Source organism: Dendrobates tinctorius, unplaced genomic scaffold (genome assembly GCF_039654945.1).
Source record: "Dendrobates tinctorius isolate UK_male_01 unplaced genomic scaffold, ASM3965494v1 ptg000001l, whole genome shotgun sequence".
NCBI lineage: Eukaryota > Metazoa > Chordata > Amphibia > Anura > Dendrobatidae > Dendrobates > Dendrobates tinctorius.
Window position 1 is genome coordinate 2,410,683 of NW_027361669.1, and position 17,087 is coordinate 2,427,769.

General features: G+C 41.6%; 1 protein-coding gene across 2 annotated transcripts; it reads left to right on the top strand.

Annotated features, from left to right (window-relative positions):
* Window positions 1–209: 209 nt before the first annotated feature.
* On the top strand, window positions 210–11,741 carry SPRY4 (sprouty RTK signaling antagonist 4). 2 transcript variants are annotated; one of them, XM_073578910.1, is made up of 2 exons: window positions 210–379; window positions 7,438–11,741. In XM_073578910.1, exon 2 carries the CDS (start codon window positions 7,478–7,480, stop codon window positions 8,369–8,371), a length of 894 nt encoding a protein of 297 aa, XP_073435011.1. In that variant the 5' UTR covers window positions 210–379; window positions 7,438–7,477; the 3' UTR covers window positions 8,372–11,741. The 2 variants fall into 2 exon arrangements, with proteins under 2 accessions (XP_073435011.1, XP_073434262.1); XM_073578161.1 differs by lacking the exon at window positions 210–379 and adding an exon at window positions 5,088–5,326.
* Window positions 11,742–17,087: the final 5,346 nt, after the last annotated feature.

Below are 17,087 nucleotides of genomic sequence, written 5' to 3' on the forward strand. Positions count from 1 at the left end.
GTGAACGCACAGGTTAGGTTCCGGTCTCCATTCATAAAGAAATCAGGTTATGCGCAAGCGCACTTCTGCTCTGCGCCCACCCCATTCATAAGAATCGTGCGGAGGGGTGGGGAGGTGCGCGCCTGCGCTCCGGACTCTTCCCTCCCATTCACAAGAAGTGTGTGGGATGAGGCGCATGCGCTGTACGGCTCATCCCTCCCATTCATAAAAAAGCCATTTTCCCAGGGAGTTGCAACATCGAAAGCGAAAAGCGAGCTGACAGCGGAGGAGCTATGCAGCCTGGATCATCAGGACTTGTGCTGAGGATTCCTATGTTCCCAGCTAAGGAAATCTGACATTTTCGGAGTATTGAGTCATGAGCTTTGCTGCAGCCCTACAAGTAAGAGCAATCTAGATTCGGTGTGATTGATGCGGATTAGTGCATATTTAGGGGTGTTTTATGGTCATCAGGCTGCTGGAGTGGGGGGCTTCTGCTACTCTGCTGTTGTATGTGCTGCTGATCTGTCACAGGGGGAGGGGTGCGGTTGTGCAGGAGACCCCCAGCTTCCTGCACCAGCAACCATGATCGCAGTGTGCATGCCCCCAGCAGATCGTCTGCCATGGCGACCACACGATCCTCAGCGATCAGTATCTGTATTTTCTCTCCTATACATTTGTTTTTTGCATGGGGAGCGGAGATGATACCCGATGGCCTACTCGGAGAATCCTAGTCCTTGTCGGGCCAGTCAGTCTCCTTCCAGCTCTGCCCCATGGATGAATTGCTTCCGATCGGATTGGAGCCGATCGAGCTGTCAGATGAGCCTGTGATCGGATGTGTGCTGGCAGGGCTGCAGATTGCCGGCCATGGCCCATTAGCAGCAGTGATGACGCAGGATGCATTCTTTCTGGGCAGGCGAGCATGGATTGCTTGTGTGCGCAGCCCCAGATTCTGCAGTCCTGCATGTCAGCTGCATGCACTGTCTCTGGGATGGGGTCTGTGGGGGGATCGTATCTCTGGGGGGCACAAGTGGGAGAATTTTCGGCTTCTGGAGAGAAGGCCCAGAGCTTGCAGACACATCGCACATCCTGCAGCAGCTTGTCATGCACAAGTGGGCTTCCCCTAATTTTATGGCACATCTATGTTGTGGAAATATATATATATATATATATATATATATATATATATATATATATATATATATATATATATATATATATGTGATTGAAAATGGATCTTAAGGTTTTCCATCCTGCATATAGGGTGGGTCTGCCCTGCGTTTATTGGGGATGGTCACAGCTATAGCAGATTAGAGAATTGGTCTAATGGCTGTTATTCCGTATTGCAGACCATAATATATGAGTATATGGCTTCCATCAGCCACCTACATGTACGCGAGTATCCCCTTCTTATAAAATCCCCAGCAGATGCTGTTTTTTTTTTTTTTTTTGCAGACCTTATCTTCAGTTAATGTTTAAGCGTTCGCAAAGCTCATTTTAAAGGGACACGTCGCATCGTCTCGTTAAAGCACAGACAGAGCGTAGGGTGAGGCGCAGTCGTGAAGGGTTAAATAGGCAATAGGGTTTTTTTTTTTTAAGGAGCTTCCGTTATTTGTGAGGGTTCACATTTTTAGTTTCTATGGCGCGGTATGGGGTTTTTAAGAATGTCTGTGGCATGCGATGTGCCGTCACGTTGCCAGATTGTGCCAGTCGCGGTGTCGTAAGGGAACGATCGTTGTGCAAAATCGGACTGACGCGACACATTTTCACGCTGGGGAAAAGGGATGAGATGCGGTAAAATCGACGTCAAATGCTTAATTGTGTGATAGGCTTCCTGAGAAGGATGGAGGTGTTGTAGGGTTGGTATTCATGGCTGTGACCGGTGCGGTTCACATTACAGTCTGTTATAGGAAATCGGAATGAATGGATTATTTGGAGGCTGATTTATGGGCGATGACTACCCTGCGTTTCACCATTCGTAAACACAATTGTGTAGTAACTCATCCATTCAGCATATAGCTAATTATAGAGCCATTGAAGGCGTAATTTACTACCATCTCGAGTGAAGATTCATTCATGAGCTTTTACTGGGTTTTCCATAGTAGGCATTTTTCCTATTTTAATGATGCCAAGAGTACGCCTTAGTGAAATCCCTGGTAAAATGTATAGCAGCAGGAATATCTCTACTATTTAGAGGAATTGTAACTGATTGCTAACCACCAAATTCAATCTAAAAGAAATGTATATACATATATATATGTATTTTTTTAATGTGTGCGTATATATACGCACATGATACTATATAAAAATAGTATACATGTGTAATGTTTATATATATATATATATATATATATATTGATATAAATGCGCTTTACTTGGAATTACAATATTCACTATGTCATGGTGCCAACAGATGTGTTTCAATTTTTTTATTTCTGCATTTTTTTTTATTTCTGCAATGCACTTAAAAGTCTATTGAGCAGTTTGACGCACTGACTATTACTGGTGTGTGCGTTATAGTTGGTGTAGTACTGTATAGTTGTTATAGTACTATATAGTATGGTATAGTTGGTATAGTACTATACCAGGGGTCCCCAACCTGTAGCTCGGGAGCCACATGTGGCTCGCAGTCCCATGAGTTATGGCTCGCGACTGCCAGCTTGGTGCATTAGGTCCAGGTCTAGCAAACCGGTATGAAGAGTATATCTCAAAATGGTAAATTTTGTGAGCCTGTACAGAAGAGCAGATCTGGATGCACATTTACTGGTCTTAGGGGTTTAGAGATGTTTTAGGTATGGTACGCTGGAGGATGGTACTACCTGTTAGGTGCTCAAAGCTGGATGTGGGATGTGACAGTGCATTGGGAGTCCTTGATGGGAGAATACTGAATGGGGGTATTGTGGGAACCCCTGGATCTCAGTGTATTGCTTTGGAGTGATTTCTGTGAAAAAGCTTTGGTTATCATTATACCTGTAATGAGGGCTTTGGTTGACACTACTTTGAAGGGGGTGGGAGCTGGATGTGGCTCGCGACCCTCTCTCTAAGCTGAATGTGGCTCTCAAGGTCAGAAAGGTTGGGGACCACTGTACTATACAGTATGGTATAGTTGGTTTAGTAGTATTAGTAGTACAGTATTGGTGTAATGAAGGGTATGTGTAAAGTGTGCATGTACTATCAGGTGTTCTTTGATTGACATATTTTTATTATGACTCTATATGGGTAAATTGAATTAAAGGTAATGAATGAGCACAATTGACCGCAGTGGTGTCAATCATCGACCTGTTCCATCTATTTTATTAGACCACGAGGACACCCTAGTAAGGGTTCACATTTAACTTCTCCACCGTGTGCCATCAGCCAAAGGCTGGACGCTTGCCGATAATTAGGTTTGCATATAGCGAGTAACCTGGAAGTCCCTTTAGCTCCAGCATCTGGTTTGTGATGAGTGACAATTAGCAGACAGTTGCAGTTTCCTAGTTCAGTAGGTGATGTGTCTTTCTTATCAATGTCTGGCAGATTATCAGTTATCTCCTAAGAGGATGTGGATGTGTCAGAGCTATTATTGCCCTGCGTGACTGACAAGCTGAGAGGAGGAAGTAGTCAATTAGATGGCAGGGTTCAGTCCACCTCTCCATAGCTTTTGCTAGATTTGACACATCCTGTTATATATTGGCAGGCCACATGTTCTCTTTTTTTTGCACTGGGTTTCAAATTCTAGTATGCAGTACTTAAAAAAAAGTGTCAACATGTCTTTCTTTTTATTTAACTTTTTTAATTAGTAGTAGTATGTTAATTCGTATGTTAATTCAATTATTTTGTGAAGGTCATATTTCCAATACAATGACTATAATAACAAATGGAAGTCTGCAAAATCAATCTGACCATTGGAGTCCTCAGGAAAGACCTACCTAAAAAAAAACTTGAAGCAGAGCTCTTAGTGAAAGCTGAAAGTCCAGATGTGGTGAGACTAAGACTACTATGTATATAGCTCAGCGGTTTGCAATTACGGTTGCACCGTTGAGGGTCTTAAAAAGGGTTTTTAACAGGGGGCGAAACGTGGGCATTTTATCTGATGGGAGGGGGGGTTGTAACAGCTGTGATTGCAGATGTGGTCGCAGTGGAAGCATCAGCCGGTAAATGCTTTGGAGGCACCTGCTTTGTCATAAGCCCAGCGTGCTGCATATGTAATCGATCAGAACACAGTGGCCTCATAAACGGAATGAGAAATGGCTTCCTGTTTTGTAGCTCAGTGAAAACCTATTATACCGCTGGCAACTGAGATCAAGGGTGTTATATTCTGCTATTCTCTGAATTACTAATTTTTTGTTAGGTGTCATTGACAGCTTGGTGAGAAGAGATAGTACAGCAAAGTTCCTCTTCTTGCGTCTGATGGCTCGTTGTTCATACGCTCCTATGCCGATCTTATCTGTCCATTTTCTATTTTCCCATCTTCCATAATATTTGGTATAAATAGAAGGATTATAAAACTCAGACTAATTTATTAAATGTTACGTTAGCAAAAAATATTTAATATATTTTCCAGTCCTGAAAAAGTTTGATTATAAGATTATAAAACTCAGACTAATTTATTAAATGTTACGTAAGCGAAAACATATATTTTCCACTCCTGAAAAACTTTGAGTTGTTTTATTATCAAACCAATTCCATATAAGTCGCTGGAAAACTAAATCCGAGTTCCTACAGGAACTGACATCCAGATTGTTATGTTTTTTTCTGTAAAATATATTCCTAGTAATGCAGTGATATTGTAATTATTTCATTACTTTTTTTTATTGGGGAAATCCTAAAACCTTTTTGCGTTCCTTTCTGAAATTCTGTAGAAAACTCATGGCACTGGGAAACACCTTTAGAAGCTGCAATTAGATGACACAACTTGCATTTTGACAGGTCAATTATAGCCCTTTGTTATTTTCACATTTTTTTTACTGTAATTACTTGAAATGTTTTCCTATGATGCGCCAGTTAAATTAATCCTGTATGTGCACTTCCCCTTTAAGTGGTTCTCAAACAGTGCTTACAAACAAAAAAGTCGCTCGACGAGGAAGCACTACGTCTCATAGAAAACAATATGCACTTTCTAAATTGGAGCCGGGCCGTATCCGCTCTTTGATTTAAGCTTAGTCGCTTCCTGTGCTCTTTTGACTCGCGTAGCTGTTGGGTAACTGGATAGATTCCAGCTCTGAACTGCTCTCTTTCGATGAAATCAGAAACTAAAGCAACACAACGAGTCAGCCGTTCTATGAAAATGCGCTTGTTGTTGTGACCTGGTATGAAGAGCTCTCTGCGTGTTAGATGAGTAGCGACCCGAAATGTGCGCAGCGGTGGAGAGGTATGGCGAAAAGTGTGCGTGGGGTTTGTAGGAAAATCAAGTGTCTCTGTAAAAAACGTCTTTTTCTGCAACTTTTTGTTTTTCATTTATGCATGTATTAAATATTCCACTAGGGTCCTTTTCTGCTAGTGTTTTAAGGGGCTCAGTAGTTAATACTGTAACCTTGTAATTTGGGTTCACATCCCACCAAGGACAACATCTCAAAGGAGTTTGTATGTTCTCCCAGTGTTTGTGTGGGTTTCCTACCGGTTCTCCGGTTTCCTCCCGCACTCCATAGACATATTGATAAGGAATTTAGATTGTGAACCAGTAGGGACAGTGATGATAACGTTTGTAAAACGCTGTGGAATAAATGGCGCCTATATAAGCAAGTAATAATGAATACGTTTCTATAAAGGCATGATGTGTGTATGATTGTGTAGTAATTAGGCATAGTGTGTAGATTAGTGTTGATTGAGGGGCATTAATTGATTTTAGTTACCAAATTTTAGGTTGGCCATACACAGCAGATGGCTGTCAGCCGACAATCCCACATACACAGGAGCGCTCGCTCAGTTGAGTACTCCTATGTTCTCTACGAGAAAGCCACCTACTGATACGTCAGCCGTCGGTTTTTCTAAGGGGGAATGATGTGAATGTCAGACTGAAATTGGACAGTCGCGATCAACATCTCTCCAGACGATCTGTCGGACGGCGCCCCATTCACAGATTGTCAGCTCAACCTGTCCATATTCGCAGGTTCAGCCATCAATAGTCTAATGTTTATGGGGACCTTTAAATCAGTGTAGCCAATACATTTTTTTTTATCCATCCACAGTTATTCAAAGTCGTTAAGTTACTTTTATCTAATACTGCATTTCACTTGGAACCTCACACATGGTCAAATAGCGAAGTCCATACAATGTGCCTAGTCAAGGAAATTTCAGCCATGTATCTTGTAAAATATAGCAGAAAAACCAGAATGTGTGGGTATAGTTATCTTCTGAACTCATTTATTAGCAGGTTGTAAATTGTGAGGCCAGATGGACTTATCTCTTCTGGCTTGGCTTCCCATAGTTAACTTCCAGTCATTGTGTTTGGCCGTCTTTCGTTATTCTAGTATGTGTCGCAATTCACAGGATAATCTCGGATTATAATAAAGAAATATTGCTAAAGGAATTCTAAATATTATAAAAGTAACAATATTTTATTTGTAGAATGAAGATTGTGGCCTATAGGATGCAGTGTTAATTGTCTTTCTACTCTTATTATTATTATTATTTATTTATATAGCGCCATTGATTCTATGGTACTGTACATGAGAAGGGGTTACATACAAATTACAGATATCACTTACAGTAAACAAACTAACAATGACAGACTGATACAGAGGAGAGAGGACCCTGCCCTTTCGGGCTTACATGCTACAGGATGGTGGGGAAGGAGACAGAAGGTTGGTTGGTTGCAGCAGTTTCGGTGTTGGTTGAGGTGATATCACCGGTAGTGGTGAGAGAGAAGGAGGTAGCGGGGTCATTGCAGGCAGTAGGCTTTCTTGAAGAGGTGGGTTTCCAGGTTCCGTCTGAAGGATCCAAATGTGGTTGATAGTCGGACTTGTTGGGGCTAAGAATTCCAGAGAATAGGGGCAGTTCGGGAGAAGTCTTGGAGGCGGTTGGGTGAGGAGCGAATAAGTGTGGAGGAGAGAAGGAGGTCTTTGGAGGACCGGAGATTACGTGAGGGAAGGTATCAGGAGATTAGTTCAGAGACATATGGGGGAGACAGGTTATAGATGGCCTTGTAGGTCAGTATTAGTAATTTGAACTGGATACGCTGAGGGAATGGGAGCCAGTGAAGAGATTTACAGAGGGGAGAATCAGAGGAGTAGCGAGGAGAGAGATGAATTAGTCGGGCAGCAGAGTTAAGGATGGACTGGAGAGGTGCGAGGGTGTTAGCAGGGAGACCACAGAAAAGGATGTTGCAGTAGTCGAGGCGGGAGATGGCCTCCTCAGTTTAATATGCATCTAAATTGTTATCTTCTCTTTTTCCTGTGGGATCTTTCCTTGTCTGACAACCATGTCTTTGCTTTGCAAAGTTACAGGACATTAAAAAGACTTTTTTTTTGTTTTGTTTTTCAGATTTTCTAAAGCATACTCATATCATTCAGAGCGTAGGCCAATGGATTCCAGGATTCCTCACAGCATCACCGTTGTGCCCAATGCAGTCATGGTGCAGCCTCTGTTGGATGGTCGAGTACCCTATGGGAGGTTACAGCACCCACTTACCATCCTGCCCATTGATCAGATGAAAACCACTCATCTTGAAAATGATTATATTGACAACCCAGCTCTAAGCCAGCTGACCGGTCAGAAGCTCAGTAGGGGTCCTCATGAGCCAATGCTTGTCAATCAGCATTTGCAAAGGTGTGAGGCAGATATTACGCACCCTTGGATATCATTCAGCGGGCGTCCCAGTTCAATTAGCAGCAGCAGTAGCACTTCTTCAGACCAGAGACTCTTGGATCACATGGCTCCACCTCCAGTGGTGGATCAGTCGCCACCCAGGGCAGTAAGGATACAGCCTAAAGTGATAAATTGTAAGCCTCAGGATGTCAAAGGCCCTGCGGCTCAAGAACTAGACAAGCACTATCTACTTTGTGAGGCCTGTGGTAAATGTAAATGCAAAGACTGTACTACCCCACGGACCTTACCTTCCTGCTGGGTTTGCAAGCAAGAATTTCTGTGCTCAGCACAGAATCTGGTCAACTACTCAACTTGTATGTGTCTGGTCAAGGGCGTCTTCTACCACTGCACCAACGAAGATGATGAAGGCTCCTGTGCAGATCACCCATGTTCTTGCTCTCACTCCAACTGCTGTGCTCGCTGGTCTTTTATGAGTGCCTTATCATTGGTCCTTCCTTGCTTGCTTTGCTATCTTCCAGCCACTGGGTGCGTAAAACTTTCACAGAAATGCTATGACCAAGCAAGCCGACCTGGTTGTCGATGCAAAAATACAAACAGTGTTGTGTGCAAAGCACCAGAAGCGGTCGGCAGACCGGAGAAGCCATTCTGAGACTGTGAGGTTTTATGAATTTTGTTACAAAGATGCAGGAAATTAAAAGACTCCAGACAGAATACTCTCACACGAGGCTTTAATTTCAAATTTCTTAAATAAGGGTGTCCAGCAACACTTAGTATTACACAAAGGGAGGGGATGAAATGCATATTGTGTATTACTGCTGCTGTGAACCATTCCCAAATCCTGTGTGCTTATAAGATAGCTGCGGGAGATATCTTGAAGCTACTAGCTACCTGTATTTTATCTACAGCTACCATTAGGAAACCACATTTGTGCTTCTCAGTTAGCATGGAAGCGAGCCAGCTCCAGTTCTTCCTCACAAGCTTCTGTCTTTGTTTTTTTTAAGCTGAAAGTTTCAGTATGTGCCTCATCCACGCCATCATGGATGTGCGGGAGCTCTGCTGGGACTTTGTTATGTAACATTTTTGTGTCTGTGGTTTATTGTTGTTTTTGTATTTTTTTATATACTGTACATGTATTAGTTTCACTTTCCAAGTATTTTTCTATTTTTTGGCAAATAGAAGACAAGTGTGGCAAGGGTACCGATTCAACATGGTGGTTACAGTAAGGACTTACCTATCCTTCTTCCTTTGCCATGTTGAGTATGTTCCACCCTGCCTATTATTAGCCGCCCTTTTCTAATACTCCTCAATGTTGACGGCATCTTCAGTTCACTAGATGAGAAAATCTTACACCGGGGAAGGGGGGGAGTTGTAACAATCCCCTTCTGTAAAGCATATCTCAAGATTGGTTAACCCTTTCGCAGCGTCCCAGCCGTTTCGACACCGGGTCATGGCGTTAAAGTAAATTCCATTTGTAAGAGGTTGACCCATCTCCTGCCACCCTATAGTGCATCGCAGGACCTTGTGCTGCTCTCTTTCATGTAATAAAGAAGGATATCTGCTGCACTATGGCTGGGAATATAAGAGCACAATACCCGTTTTATAACCGGACACAACAAAAGCATAGTGTGCAGGAAAGAGCGGGTGACTTGGAGGAACAGTGATCCATCACACATTAACAAAATAACTTCATTTTCATTCGTTGTCATTATTATGCGAATTGACACTTGCATGGTAACTTTATTTGTTTCCTTTGCTGCTGCTCTCTACCTTGACCCTACTGTAAAATAGCGCCCTGTATATCTGTGTAAATATACATAGAGAGATACAAAAATGTCTATTTTAGTGTTCGATATCTACCAGGGAAAGGTCAGCAGAGCTATAGGGAAATTCACCCATGTGTGTTGCTGTAGTTGTACTATTTTTATATTTTCTATATAACTGTATCCATATGAATAGGTTCTCAATGGCCGGTTAGGGATCACTCACATAAGGGTGCATTTTGGCATCTCTCCGCAGTAACCAGTCATTCTTTTCTGGCAACTAATAGGTGCTAGTCTCACAAAAATATCATGTAGTTCCTGCACTATAGGGGGAAACTTCATTACCACGTGGATGTGTTCAATTTACATAGGATCGTTGCATTAAAACCACATTTTATGTATGGAACACATCTCTTTCTGTCATGTTAAAAAAAAAACCCATAAGGGTTAACGGTACAAGATGTGACAACTCTTCATTCATCTTCCCTGTGACAACTCTATGTAGCTGCTTTTTATGCAATTAAACCTTAATAAATAACAAAAAAAATAATATATTTCTAGCGGTTGCCAAACAGGTCACTCCTATGTTTTTCCTCGTATTAATTTTTTTAAAACTGCTGCAAATCTAGCACTTTGTCATATTAGACATATTTATTTTTTTTTAATTTAAATAGCAGGATGGAAAACTTTGTATAAAGAAGGTACTGACACCCTTCATATTTTGCAGTACGGCGTGAAGTTTCCCCCCCGTAGGGCAGTAAACTGCCTTGGTATTGAGATCTTTGCTGAATGTTTGTTGATTGGAACATATTTCACTTGGTTTGTTTATAACTAGAGATGAGCGAATTTGTTCGGATTTTGTCCCCGAATCTGATTTTCACATATTCGAGCCATATTTGAACACTATTCGTGCCGAATGTCTGTCTTATGATCGGTTCCGAACATATTCAGTAATTTCTACTCTCATTGACCCTAATGACGTTCGGCTGTGTTCGACGGACATTGCTAAAACAATATTCGATTCCGATCGTATTCGGAACCGAATCCGAACAAATTCGCTCATCTTTAATTATTACATATTGTTACACCTTAAACAATAAGCCTATTTACTCCACAGTTATTTTGTGCCAATGATAAAAGCTAATAATTATAGAATTTTTGTACACTAATAGAGTCTTGTGTAGCAAATCCCTTCTCAGATATGTGGCCATGCAAACCCCTAGGACCGTAAAGTGGATGATAATTAATTCCCGATACAAAAAAATGTTAAATATGAACTGTAACTTAAAAAAAGTGCTATTTTAGTGCCAAACGTAGGTATTTCTCAGAGTATGCAAACTTAGTCAAGGTGTCGGTTACCTGCAATCACAGGCTATTAACTAAAAATTAGAAGATTAAGTCAATAACTTTAAGACTAAACACTATAAGCTAATCTGTACAGAAAGATAAATCATGTGCACATCTTAAGTTATTTGTCATCATTTTGGTTCTCTTTCAGAGAATTTGTAATATTTTTTTCTTTTCATTTTACAAAATTAAATTTTTGCCTTTCAAAGATGTGGAAGCCGTATCCAGGTAGCCTAACTTCTCGGATTTCATTGTCGCTTCCACTAAGAACGGCCCAGATTTGAAAATTTCTTCCCTTACCTGTGTTCAGAGGGGGCAGATATTTTACTGGTCGAACCGGCATTTACATGGCCTTATTATAGATCTGAATACACATTGGCTTTTTGGCCTAATAGAATCGTATGACACGATTGGTCCAGGGGGGGTCCCTGCTTTTTAGGAAATTGATTGGTTAAACTCCTAAAATAACTGCTCCCCCTGCCTATTGCCTTACACGGTTTTGGTTTTTGAGCGTCAATTTTAAAGGTTGTAATTTTAAATCAAAATTTTATTTATTGTTGTATTATAATTATTTTTGTTGGTGGCTGGCATAACACTAAAACAGTTTTGGGTAAAGGAAATGCCATTGTCCATAACCAATGTGCAATTTGTTCACAAACACCAGTATAAAGTGTCTCTCTTCAAGATGTTTCGTTGAAAGATTCACTCCATGGAAGAAAAAGTATACGCTGAGTTGTTTCATTTGTATAGAATATTTATTTTGAAGCTCTATTTTAATAGTATTTATTTTAGAAAGTCTACTATTGTAAGAGTTCTTCTGTTTGTGAAGAAAAACACAAGTTAAAAACTGAATGTACTGATCTAGAAATATATAAATATATATAAAAATATAATTATATATTGTTGAATATACCATTTGGCTCCTGTATTTTTTGGGTGGGTTTTCTTTTGATCCATGAATGTTTTGTATACACTTCAAAGATATTCTTAAGTTGGGTTCCATATATTCATACCGTCCAGATCAGTTTTCTTATGCCTTAAGGTACTGTCACACTTAGCGATGTACCAGCGATCCCGACCAGCGATATATGACGCGGTCAGGATCGCTGGTGCATCGCTAAGTGGTCGCTAGTGAGCTGCCACACAGGCAGATCTCACCAGCGACATCGCTGGGGATCGCTACTTACCTGTCACACTAGGCGATCCTGCGTCCTCCCGCCCAGCTCCACGCTCGTCTCTCCACAGGAAGCCCAGCGGAAGCTGACGACGAGAAACAGTCCTGGACATTCTCGCGCGATCAGCGATAACCAGCGGGGGAGCCGGTCATAGGTAAGTATCAGACACAGCGATATCGCTAGCAATATCGCTATAACGTCACAAGTTCTAGCGATATCGCTTAGTGTGACAGGCCCTTTAGTTGTTATCCTTACTTGATCATTTGTCATCCCACTTTTTCACCAGTTTAGGCCACATTCATACATTCAGTATTTTCCATCAGGAGCTGTAAGCCAAAACCAGGAGAGAAACGATTGGAGGAAAATTATAATAGAAACACGTCACCACTTCTGTATTTATCACCCACTCCTGACTTTGGCTTACACACACTGATGTAAAGTACTGAACATGTGAACAAGGCCTTATACTGGTGAGCCGGGTCAAAAAAACGCAACATGTAGAGTTTTCTGATCCATCTCCTTGATGGGTCCTGTGCAAAAACTAATGTACCAGATGATCCCATAATCCCCTAAAAACTATGCAATTGGTTCTCGCATCAGTTTCCTTCAAGTATTTTAATGCCACTCCATAAGATAAAAAAACTGGATTGCAGGATAAGTGCAAACGAGGCCATGCACATACATGCCTCACTTATGGCATGGAATGATACAGGCAGGTTCCCTGTTCCTAAGTCCTTTTATTAGCAAGAAAAGTGAGGTACTGTGTGAGAACTCTAACAGATCCTTCCCACCGTGAAATACGTGGATAACCATTCATTTGAATGGTCTGTAGATATTGCTCTACTTTCCATATAAGGCTGGGGTCACACTGCATTATGGCAGTCCGTTAACACTGCCATTGACCCCCATTATGTGGCGCATCACGACGCATGCCTTAAAGCAGCATGCGTTCGCGATGTGCCGTCATTCTTTGACGGAGCCTCAGACGCGGACTGCAGCGTCTGAGGCTCCGTCACCGCTAGCGCTGATGAATCTTCAACGCTAGCTGTATAGCATAACGCTTATCGCGTTATGCTATAGCGTTAACGCAGCCCGTCAGCGTGAACCTGGCCTTATCCATTCATTGTTTGCAGATGTATGGAGATCACTATACTGGCTTCTGTTTTTAAGGATTTTCCTTTCTGAGACTACCCTGGGCAGCACAGTAGCTCAGTGGTTAGCACTGTTGCTTCTCAGCACTGAGGTCTTGGGTTGAAAAGCCAACAGGGACAACATCTGTAAGATGTTTGTATGTTCTCCCCATGTTTGCGTGGGTTTCCTCCAGGTTCTCCAGTTTCTTCCCACACTCTATACTGATAGGGAATCTAAATTGTGAGCCCCAATAGGGACAGTGATGATTGAGTAGAGTGGCCATTTGATGCACATTTGATTAGTTCTTCTCTTCTTTCTCAAGTTTAAGGTAATACACTCAGTACAGATATTGGTGGTGCATCAATGTGAGATCCTTGATGGTCCACCTAATCTTTCTCCTCTGATCACTAGAAGAAAGTTGCAGCGATACTAAGAAAGCTTCATGACACTTGGCCCTACTCAGAGTTTTCAAAGGAAAGTCATGAACTAAAGTGAAGAGACCATGAAGGTTTTGGAGGAAGCTATAGAAGAAGTGGCACAGCACTGTCCTATCACCACTGCCACTTTGTCCTAACAGCTGATAACGGTCACAGTGTTCTGATGCCAATGTCTATCCTGAGACAGCAATTTCAAGTTACTTCTTAATTAGCGCAGTGACAGAAGAGCCCTCTAATCCATAAAACTACACCCTACATCTCCTGCAATCCCTATTTCCGAATAAATGATTATTTTCAGCTGCGTTCATGTATTATCAGACTGAATTGATCTATTGGCTTCTCTTATCATATCTGTTTTTTTTCTATTACTTTATACATTTTACTGATTTATACATTGAATAGGTTTCCCAGTTCCTGAGTATCACATAACCGCAAAATTATACAGTTTGGAGGACAACGGCTGATTCTATGAATGCTGCACAGGGAGATGGTTAAATTTAATCTACGCTGGTCCCTTTCACACGTAGGGCCTTAAAGTTTAGCACTTAATGACCTTAATTTCCTGATTTCTGAAATACAGGCCAGTAGCTCAGGAAAGTTACTGCCCTGGGGTATTCTATGATGAGCGCACAAAATCCCATGGTAAATTAAAGAAACCTTTACATTTATTGCCCTTTATATTTGATGTGTTCTGCTATACATATATTGCCAAGTACATTATAATATCTGGTATACTCGAACTTATTTCACCTTCAACACATACCATAGTTCTTACTGTTGCTTTGGCAGCTTCAAAAATGATCTGCTAGAAATGGCCTTTAAGATACAATATTCTTCAGAACTGTCTAAAAATTATCCTTGTTTAGTATAGTGATTAATTATTAAAGTGCAGAAAATTACGCATTCCGTTATACTAAATATGTTTTTTTTGTTAATTACAGGAAATGGGGGTGATTTGAACTTTTACATATTTTTTCTTTTTTTTTATCTATTTTTTACAGTTTTAATTAGTCCTTTTTGGCGGACTAATGCACTAATTAACTAGGTCAAAAGTGGACAGTTTTTGCTTCTATTTTATCCCACTGCTTCTCGTTATGTACGACCTGAGATGTCCATTGCACTTTTCTTTTCTGACACTAGAAAGGGAGTATTCCCTATGGAACTTTGCAAAATTTTAATCCTGCTGCTATCCAGAGCAATCCTTTTTTTTGTGTTTTGCCATATGGCCCAGAGATATGGGAATTTTGATTTTCTGCTAATTGTTATTACCATGGGGCTGTTGCTTGCTCACAGTGTAATGATACCAAGCAGCCTAAAGTAATGCCCCCAGAAAATCTTGTGAGCCACACCCCCTTGGCAAAGACCACAAAAATTAGCACTAACTTAAAATGTCCATATCTCAGGAACCGTATGGCATATTTTATCAAGGAAAAAAATGGGATACTTAGGGGACCATACATGTTCTGCGCTTGTCCCAAGGACGCGGCTTCAGCCCCCAAAGTATGTACCCTATTTTAGCCTCAACATTCTGAAAGCCATAATTTTTTTTGTTTCTTTGTTATTTGGGTGTACTTTTAAAACATTTTTATTATACTAAAATTATGTATGTCACCACGAACAGTATAAACTAAGCACATTGCCCTGTAGGGGATATAGCCCCTCTAAAAAACCACACTTTGCCTCTGTTATGTAGAAGTTTAATAAAGCATGCTAATTAGGGTACTCTGTGCCCCCTTAGTGTGGTCAAGAGTCTCTCTTGCACAATTTCACCCACTAATTTTGCATACGCCCACTGGTGATTGATAGCATTAGCTTGCCAGGAGTGAGCATTGTCTGCAGAGAAAAACCAGTGGACTGATTGCATTAAGCCTATTGGCCACATCAAAGGTGCACGTGAACCCCCAATTAGCAGATTTGATTATATGTCAGTTTTTGCATAACGGAGGCAGCGATTAGAAAACTAAAGGTACTGTCACACTTAGCGATGCACCAGCGATCCCGACAAGCGATATGAAGCGGTCAGGATCGCTGGTATATCGCTAAGTGGTCGCTAGTGAGCTGCCACACAGGCAGATCTCACCAGCGACATCGCAGGGGTCGGGGGTCGTTACTTACCTGTCAGACGAGGCGATCCTGACGTCCTCCCGCCCGCGTCCACGCGGCGCTCGTCACAGCAGGAAGCTGACGATGAGAAACGGTCCAGGACGTTCTCGCGCGATCAGCGATAACCAGCGGGGGAGCGGTCGGAGGTAAGTATCACACATAGCGATATCGCTAGCAATATCGCTATAACGTCACAAAAACCAGTGACGTTATAGCAATATTGCTAGTGATATCGCTTAGTGTGACGGGCCCTTAAGACTTCATTCAGACATGCCTGATTTTTTTGTACTTAAAAGCATGAACTGATGTTCCTGTTGAGGGCAGAGGAAAGTACTGAAGTGCGCATGCGTGGGGTTTCTTTGATCTCTCCCGTCGCCTGCGCACTGCACCCTGAAAGGTGGTGGCCGTATCTCATATTGTTCAAACCTGGTGACCGGTTCGCTTTAATGGGTATGAGTTCTATCCATAAAAAACACAAATAGAACACATACGTGATTTATAGAAGTCTGAATGAGGCCTAAAGGTGCAGTTTTTATAGAGACTATATTCTGTTCAAAGTTAACTTTTTTACTTTATTCTATGGAATGTTACATTTACATTATTATCAGATTTTTCAAATATATTACTTTTGCACAATATTAGCATGTTTCATGGAAAAAAAGCTTTTGCATCTCTACATTTCTCTAGGGATAACTTTTTTAATTCTTGCAGATCTAACGCTTAAAGGGACGGTCAGCACAGGATGAGTGATCAAACCAAGTACATTCACTCAGTCAGTGTCAAACTGGGGTGCCAAGAGCCCACCTGTAACATTGACTTTGAGGGACCACTTTTCACCTGCATGCAAACTTTACATGACCCTGGTTCACAAATTTACCTATACCTCTATATAATAATAAACTGGGTAGTTTTGTTAATGAATGAGATGCTGCTTTTTTCTGTACAGAGTGAATTAAGTGAATTATGACAAGTACTGCCCATACAGTAAAGTTGGGGTCCAGACTTGCACAGGGGCCCACCAGGGGATTCCCCTGTTCCCCTATGGGCCAGTCCGAGCCTGCGCTCAGTGCATTTTGGTGTGGACAAACATTAAAATATATCTTCCCCCCCTGATATTTTCCATCTATCTCCAACTTTCTCAAAAGGCGAGTCGATCGAAATCGGCCGACTATAGGGAAAAGTCGGGAAACATGAAACCCAATGCAAGTCAATGGGGAGAAAAGTCGGCAGTGAGTGGAGGACTGTAAACACACCTGGCATGTATTTTAACCCTAGAGGCGGCAAAATCTCTCTTCTCTCCCTCTCCCACTCCAGCTACGCTCCGCTTCTCTCATTGGCTAAAAAAAGTCACATGCAAGCTTTCAGCGAAACCCGACTTTGGCGCTTGGGTCGCTGACCGCATGGCCGACTTC